The 7980-nt window shown below is 37.6% G+C and overlaps 2 protein-coding genes and 1 long non-coding RNA gene across 5 annotated transcripts; 2 read left to right on the top strand and 1 right to left on the bottom strand.

The window, feature by feature from the left end:
- Nucleotides 1-6: 6 nt before the first annotated feature.
- LOC109587108 (uncharacterized) lies at nucleotides 7-693 on the bottom strand. 3 transcript variants are annotated; one of them, XR_002187397.1, is made up of 4 exons: nucleotides 425-691; nucleotides 295-376; nucleotides 119-236; nucleotides 7-63 (listed from the first exon to the last, which is right to left on the bottom strand). It is a non-coding gene; the product is annotated as an uncharacterized LOC109587108 (long non-coding RNA). The 3 variants fall into 3 exon arrangements; XR_002187396.1 differs by lacking the exon at nucleotides 7-63 and having other exon boundaries at nucleotides 65-236; nucleotides 295-379; nucleotides 425-693; XR_002187395.1 differs by lacking the exon at nucleotides 7-63 and having other exon boundaries at nucleotides 65-236; nucleotides 425-689.
- A 25-nt stretch (nucleotides 694-718) lies between these two features.
- On the top strand, nucleotides 719-4010 carry LOC109587104 (kelch domain-containing protein 1-like; the record flags this gene model as incomplete). Its single annotated transcript, XM_020003332.1, has 5 exons — nucleotides 719-798; nucleotides 895-1189; nucleotides 2255-2481; nucleotides 3679-3839; nucleotides 3960-4010. Coding segments are annotated over exons 1-5 (753 nt in total), but the record flags the coding sequence as incomplete, so codon positions are not given.
- A 9-nt stretch (nucleotides 4011-4019) lies between these two features.
- LOC100636552 (trichohyalin-like) lies at nucleotides 4020-7977 on the top strand (the record flags this gene model as incomplete). Its single annotated transcript, XM_020003331.1, has 3 exons — nucleotides 4020-4133; nucleotides 5873-6023; nucleotides 6515-7977. Coding segments are annotated over exons 1-3 (1680 nt in total), but the record flags the coding sequence as incomplete, so codon positions are not given.
- Between the last annotated feature and the right edge of the window lie 3 nt (nucleotides 7978-7980).

Below are 7980 nucleotides of genomic sequence, written 5' to 3'. Positions count from 1 at the left end.
ATAAAGGGTGGGAGGAATATAGGGAGGAGAGTGGGACGAATAGAGGAAAGAAGAGAGGAAAACCTTGAATAAAATAGTTTTCATGACATAATTGAACACATAAAGAAAATAGAGTCACCTTTGTAATATAACAGCCCAGATTTCTTTACTTTCAAATAAGTAAACCTCACTGAAGAATTATATACATGTAATATAGCTGTCAAATCTATTAAACCTCTTAATGTCACTCTTGAACTCTGAATTAAAGAAAAGAAAGGCAAAGGCCCCTCTCTTAAATACATGTCCATAAAATACCTTTAGCTCCAGGTGGCCCCATACCATTATACTGTTTGCTCTGGTATGGTAACAGACAAAAACGTGGCAGTACAGCAACAGTCTACTTGAAAAGGGGTTACATAAGGCTACCTTATGAGTAGTTCCTTACTTCAGAGAAAACCTTCAGTTAGCTAAAAGACTCATGTGTAAGTTCCACCCTTTATGATCCATAACTTTTGACCAGAAAGTCGTAGTAACATGGAACAAAGAGCTACTTGAAGCTCTGGTTTTGCTAAAACAAATAGACTCCGCTTTGACCCTGTAGCTCCACCACAAGACAGTAAAAAATCAATTTAGAAGGTTGTTATGCACAGTGTCACCATGGCAACCATAAAATTTCAAAATTTCTCTGCGCAAATTAAATGTCCAAGAATAATTCATTTGAAACACCCGTGATGGATATGCACCGGATCCGGAGAGCTAGCTAGCTAGAGGGTGACGTCTAAAGGCGTGGCTCAAATAAAATGGCTGCCAAAGCAACTGGTTAGTATTTTTTGGCTTTTGACTCGTGTGTTGTTGCTATTAGTGTATCATTCAGTTACTGTTACCTCTTGTTATCTATAGACCTTATATCTATAGACTATCAACCAGCGGAAAGATGGGGTCATTACCCTGTAAAGGTAGGAGACTACCTGTACATGTGGGGTGGGTACCCGCCTGATCTCCCTCAAGTACATAATAATGAAGTGAAGAAATCAATGTGTTCCGTGATGGAGGTGTGTGACCTAAGGACTGGTATTTGGGAGCAGAAACCCACCACTGGTGACCCTCCGCTGGGTGTTATTTATTATGCAGCTGCTGCCATTGGAAGGGAAATATTTTATTTTGGCGGCTATTGTAATCATGACAACTGCTGTCATAATAGTTTGTACAGGTAAATCCTAAATGGCAATGATCTGACTAGCGAGACTATATCATTATTTATGTTACCGTAAAGCGGAAAATTTTTGTGGCCCAAAAATTTCTCAGATCTTTTCAAAAATTAATTCTGTGGCTTTAATTTCGTGGTTTTTTACTTTTCGGCCATCTTGAACTGTAGTGAATCGATTTTCGCAGATTTTATTTTCATGGACTTTGAAAAAATATACATACGTATATTATGTTTACTTATACCCTGAAGAAGCCACACATCAAAGAAAAATGTAGGTATAATATATGTCACGTATGCTCCCTAGGGTTGGTATCTAACCCTTTGATGTTTATACTCCCTGGGTGTGGTTGACACTAGACTAGCATTGAATTTTAATTGAAAAAAATATAAAATACAAGTGATAAAATACAATGGTGATTATTATAAAAGCATCAAGTCTAAGACTCTAAGTTACATGTAAGTTGTTTCCTGGCTTATGTGACGAAGAATTACCGAGAGAAGCAACTGGATTGTAGGTTGGTACGGCTTATCGCTCTTGTTACGAGTTTCATTTGTATAAACACACGGCCAGTAACTCCTTTGAACAGTTGGGACTTGAGAGTAAGTTAATTCAGTCTTCTCAGTGGACTGAGTAGTGGCTGGTGACAAGTACTGTCCGTCTTCTTGCTGTTTTTGGCCATTTGCATTTTGCCATATTGCTAAAGACCTCTTCAGACACAGTAGCAAATCTTTCCTCCTGTCTCCTGCCTTTAATGGACTAAGGAACCCTGTGTTTCCTTGATGGATATGGATCTTTGTTCTCCTTGTTCTTGGCCATTTTGAATTGCTTCTGCCATGTGACCCTACTGCGCATGCTCAGTACGTTTCAGACACGTGTTCCATATAAATTTGAGGTGTAGCTTCCTCAGAAAATAGATTTAATATACCACGCCAGTTTGGTGTTTATGGCTTATATACCTCACCAGCGTGGTATATCATATACATACATACATGTATTATATATTATGTTTATACAGATAAACATACATGTAATAGTTACTCATAAATATTATATATTATTTTATACAGTTTTAATGTTGATACCTTTAACTGGAAGGAACTCTCTCCTACTACATCTCGTCATGGTCCTATGAAGAAGAGCTACTGTGACATGATAGCAATAAAAGTAAACGGTAAGGACTATCTTGTAGTAATTGGAGGAGCTGGACCACTTTCTAATAATACACCAAAACAACCTGGTGCCCAGTACAGTAGTGAAAGATGCAATGAGATCCATTTCTATAAACTCTCAACAGGTCAGAGCACATACAGTTTATATTAATATAATGAATTATTGTTTGGTGGTTCTCCACTCAGACTGGTTGCATTAAGAATTGCTTGCTTGTTGGCCTCGCCTACGCAAGGTACAGGTACTTGTTGTGTCTGTCTGTCTTTTATTCATTCTGTACAACTGAAAATTATCTTTAAAAAACTGTAACTTTAGCACAGCGTGTTACAAGCTAGCTTCTAGATCTTCCTTTTTGACCTGGAAAAGTCTTGCTTAACTGTTTTGTGTTGCTCAAATACCGTATAGCAGGTTTATTTTGAGGATAACAAATTTCGCGAATTTCCCAGATTTTTCAAGATTCGCAAAATTAAATCCCTTGAAAATCAATTGAATATGGTACAAGATGGCAGAATAGTGAAAATTCACGAAAATTAATTCTGTGACCTTCCGGATACTGGTCATTTGCAAAATTTATTATCCTCGAATAAAACCCGCTATACGGTATAAGCGCTAGGTACAAGAAGCTTCAAAGTAAGAAAATTGAGTATTTGAGTCAAGTTCCATTCTGTTAGAGATTGCTGCATTTGCTGGTAGCATTTTCCAGTAGATTAGAACATGGCCTTCAAAAAATATGAACAGAATTCTTTAAATTTTACCTGGTGAAGAGTTATACTAGTCCTGGTTCTGGTTTGTGAAGCACTGGAGCCACAACCTACTGGACTATAGGTACTAAAGTACCTATACTATCTCAAATACATGAAGGCAACAACTTTCTGTCAGCAAGTTTATCATATATTGCTGATTAGTAAAGAAAAGTTAAGCTTCTTTCTCACATCGTCTTCTTGCTGCCATCATTGCAGTTGATGATGTAATCATGTGCCACACCTTTCAAGCTACATGTACATGCATGGGATGGGCTGGAGCTGTGTGCTGCAGTGCTGCTACTTCTGCAGGTATTCAAGAGCAAGTGCAACTGCAGGAAGCTATGTTGAGCAGACTCTTTTCATGCCAAAGTTCTTGTAATGTTGGTATCAAACAGCTATTGCAGCAAGGCCATGCACCATAACAGCTATAGGACCTAGGGGCGAGGCCACGCACCGTAAGTGTCTCGTTTGTTCATGGTTGTCAATCCTGATTATTTGATAATATGATCAAAGAAATATCAACTAGTTTGCTCTACCCAATGCATTCCATTCACACTAATTATTATTATTGATATTTTTAGGACAATGGATATCACCAACTGTCACTGGAGATAGACCACCTCCTATTTATGACTTCACTTTAACATCAATTAATAATTCCAGTGCTATATTATTTGGAGGTGGCACTGCTAATGGATCTAGTAACAATGTATATATTCTTAATTTTACTGATAAATTAGCGGTGAGTATATTATTTGTATAATTACATTAATTAATAATGTATTGTATGTGTGTATTATTATTCATAACACTGAGTGTGTGGGTGTGGTATATGATAATTATTTTTATTTTATTAATTTAGAATTGTTCCAAGTTATCTAATCCTGGAGGATCAGTACAATGGCCTAAGGAAAGGTGTGCTCATTCCAGTGTATTGATTAACACTAGCTCAGGACCACACCTACTAGTGATGGGTGGATATGGTACTAATGATATTTGGATATTTGATATTAACAATAAATCATGGAAGGAACTGGTAAGTACTTAATATAATAGCAATACATCATAACTGGTTATTATTATGTACTAGTAATCAAGTATTGTACTTACATGTATATTGTAAATACCGTAGGTCGGGTTATATTTGCGGCTCCTAATATTTGCGATTTTTTCCCACGGCTAGCAATTACCATAGCAACTAGATGCTATTTTAATTGAAAACTTCACGTTATTGAAGCACAGCACCAGGTTGCAGTGCTCTTGAGCTGTTATTCTTCTTGCTGTTACCAAGAGTAGATAATATTTTAGGGAGAGTGTCTAACTGCCCTATACTGCATGAAATGCGCGTACAGTTTACTCTCACCTATTTAGCAAATGCTCTTTGAAGCCAAATGGCACTAGCAATTCTAGCATTTTGGATCCAGAACCAGAACGAAAATAGCATTGGTAGGTGTGTTATCAATAGTCAAAACCCCGCCCAACACCACATGCAAAATGGATGAGCTTTTCATGGAAGAAGAAACTGCTTACAGTCCAGACAATGATGGTGTACAAGACTGCAGCACTTCAGCTGAAAAGCCACAAAAAAGAAAGAGGACTAGAGAGTCAAGTGGCCAGCAGGAGGATGATCAAACATGTCTCTGTGAGATAGTATCAAGCATCTCCCTCCATTATAAACATGCCTATTACACACATAAGTAGTTATCTTAATGCTTTCATCATAAAGATCTTCCAGCATAAAGTCAGAGAAGTCATCAGAGACCAAGTCATTACTTGAAGCCGCCATTTTACGTGGTCACGTGACTGATGGTTAATTTTATTAAACGTATAACTATTAATAATAAATATTAAGTTTAATTTTTTGAAACTCCATTCTCTGGTGTAAATGAGCTAATGGAAGTAAACTAAAGAATACGGGAATGACCTGAAAAACTGTATGCACACATATTTCATGCAGTATAGGGCAGTTAGACACTCTCCCTAAAATATTATCTAATCTTGCTGTTACTAATCCTTGGACTCTTCGAAACTGCTTTAGCCAGTTCTTTTCAGAAATACTCTACTCACTCTGCCTTGCTGTGTCTTGGAATCTCCACCCATTCTAGTTAGTGTTTATTGATTTGGGTGTGGTTTATAATCATGACCGACCGACCACCACTGATTTTGCAGCAAAGAGCTTGAAGGTCTATACAAGGAGATAACAGATAGAGAACTAGAGTCTGGATGGCTCCACTAAAACTGCTCAAGAATAGCTGATTAGCTGCTGAACACTATAAATGTATAAACACGTGGTTAATTGTCATAGCAACAATCAATTGGTTTCCATGGTATTTAATTGAACTTCTTTATTAGTTTTTATCACCGCGAATATTAGCAGCCGCGAATATAACCCGACCTACGGTAATTAATAATTACTGCACTATACTGTATACCATGAAATTTTTGCAACAAAAAATTTTGTGAATTTTCAATTTTGTCATTTTTGCTCTGTCGCAAAAATTAAAGTTCTACAGCTCCATTACTATGTGGTGCAGTTTGTAAGCTATTTGTAAAAATTTATTCATGAAATCTGAGATTTGCAAAAAAATTTTTGTCACATAAATTTCATGGTATATGGTATTAATTTAGGGCGTGGCTTATAGTTTGTGGGTTTGGTTTGTAAATATACATGTATAATACAGTACAGTAATGAGGAATAGAATATAATAATACACTAAAAACAAAATCATTACTAATATTTAATCTATTAATTACTGTATATTTCTTCTATTATAGTTTAATATATCAAAGAATGTCACTGATAGACAGTATCATTCTCTCTCAGTTTGGAGTGTGACTGCAACCACTAACTGGATAATTGTGTTTGGAGGAAAGAGAGGCTATTTTAATGTAACAGTCTTAAGTGATCCAGCAGTTATTGAATTCAGTGAGCACATGTAAATACAAGTGTATTGAATATACATGTACATAATTTTTATATACCATATAGCCGGAAAATTTGGCAAAGAATTAAATTTGATAGATTGGTGGTTCAAAATAAAACCGCCAATATTGTATAACTGCCAATAATAATTGCAATGAAGGGCGGATTCCGTCATGAGCACGTGATACTAAAGAATGCCAAAATAGCAGTATTTCTCACTATTTCAGTCAAGACTGTGGGCAAGGATTGCCAAGGGGTAGTTTCAAACTGCGAAATCAAGAGACTGCCAATATTGTATTTAGGCAATTTTGATGCAAAACTGCCAATTTAAAGTTTTAGACCGCCAAATTTTCTGGCTATACGGTATTGAACATATACAATAATTATAGAGTAAAATATAGCCTTTTGTTTTGTTAACTGACATATTATAATTATACATGTACATGTACATGTGTATGTACTGTCATTAATTCAACTATTGTGTTACTGTATAGGATATACTAGTAATAATGATTGGTCTACTAGTATAATACCTCTGGACCAGTATCAAGAGAAACTACAAGAAAGGAGAAGAGAATGGAAAGCATCTCAACCTGTTCAACCTGAGGATAGAAGAGAAGACCGTCTGAGACGTGTACTACAAAAAAGGAAAAGGGAACTACAGGAGGAGAGAAGAGAAAAGGAAGAAGTTAGAAACAGACTACAGCAACAACTTCAAGGAAAAGAACGACAACTTCAACAAGCACAGCAACAAAGACAAGAAAGAAAGAGGGAAATTCAACAGGCCAGGGAAAAAGAGAGGCAGGCCAGAGAACGAGAGCAGGATCTTCAACAACAGCTTCAAGAAAAGGAGAGGCAACTTCAACAAGCACAGCAAGAAAGAGAGAGGGAAATTCAACAGGCCAGAAAACGAGACCAGAATCTTCAACGACAGCTTCAAGAAAAGGAGAGGCAACTTCAACAAGCACAGCAACAAGGGCAAGAAAGGGAGAAGGAAATTCAAGAGGGCAGAGAACGAGAACAGGATCTTCAGAGGCAATTTCAACAAGCACAGCAGCAACTTCGATCAAGAGAGAGAGAGTCTCAAGAAAGAGAGCAACAGCTTCAAGGAAAGGAGAGACAACTTCAGCAAGTACAGCAAGAAAGAGAGAGGGAAATTCTACTGGCCAGAGAACAAGAGCAGGATTTACAGAGGCAACTTAGGGAATCTCAAGAAAGAGAGCGACAGCTTCAAAGGCAAGTAGAAGAAGGTGGCCAGCAAAGAGAACAGGATCTTCAACGACAGCTTCAAGAAAGAGAGCAACAGCTTGAGGAAAGAGAGAGAGAGTTCCAAGAAAGAGAGAGACAACTTGAAGAGCAGATACAAGTGGCAGAGTCTTCCTGGGTAGTGAATAGAAGAGAGATTACAATGACAGAGGTAGTCCTTGGTAAAGGAGGATGGGGAGAGGTCAAAGTGGTTCATTTTCGTGGTCTGAAAGTTGCTGCAAAGTGTCTCTACGAAGTCATCATCTCTCCTTATAACATTGGGACATTCTCTCGGGAAATGAATATTGCTTCTAAAATACGTCATCCTAACCTCCTTCAGTTCATAGGAGCGACTACAGAGGGTAATGCAATCATCCTGACAGAGCTAATGCCGACGAGCCTAAGAATGGAATTAGAGAGTGGAGGAGTGGCCTATCCTGCGATACTGAGCATCAGTTTAGATGTAGCCTGTGCTCTCAATTACCTTCATCTCTTCAAGCCTCATCCTATACTACATAGAGATGTCAGCAGTGCTAATGTACTCCTTCAACCAATGGGAGGGTATGGTTATTGTTGGAAGGCTAAAGTATCTGATTATGGTACAGTTAGTCTCCAGCCTCTTGCTAAAACAAGCAATCCTGGTAATCCTGTCTATTCAGCTCCAGAATCTCCCTACCCAAATCAACATTCTCCTGCAATGGATGTCTTCAGTTAT

This window comes from Amphimedon queenslandica, unplaced genomic scaffold (genome assembly GCF_000090795.2).
Source record: "Amphimedon queenslandica unplaced genomic scaffold, v1.1 AMPQUscaffold_12684, whole genome shotgun sequence".
Lineage (NCBI taxonomy): Eukaryota > Metazoa > Porifera > Demospongiae > Haplosclerida > Niphatidae > Amphimedon > Amphimedon queenslandica.
The sequence above is the reverse complement of the archived record's forward strand: the minus strand, read 5'-3'. Positions and strand labels throughout refer to the sequence as shown.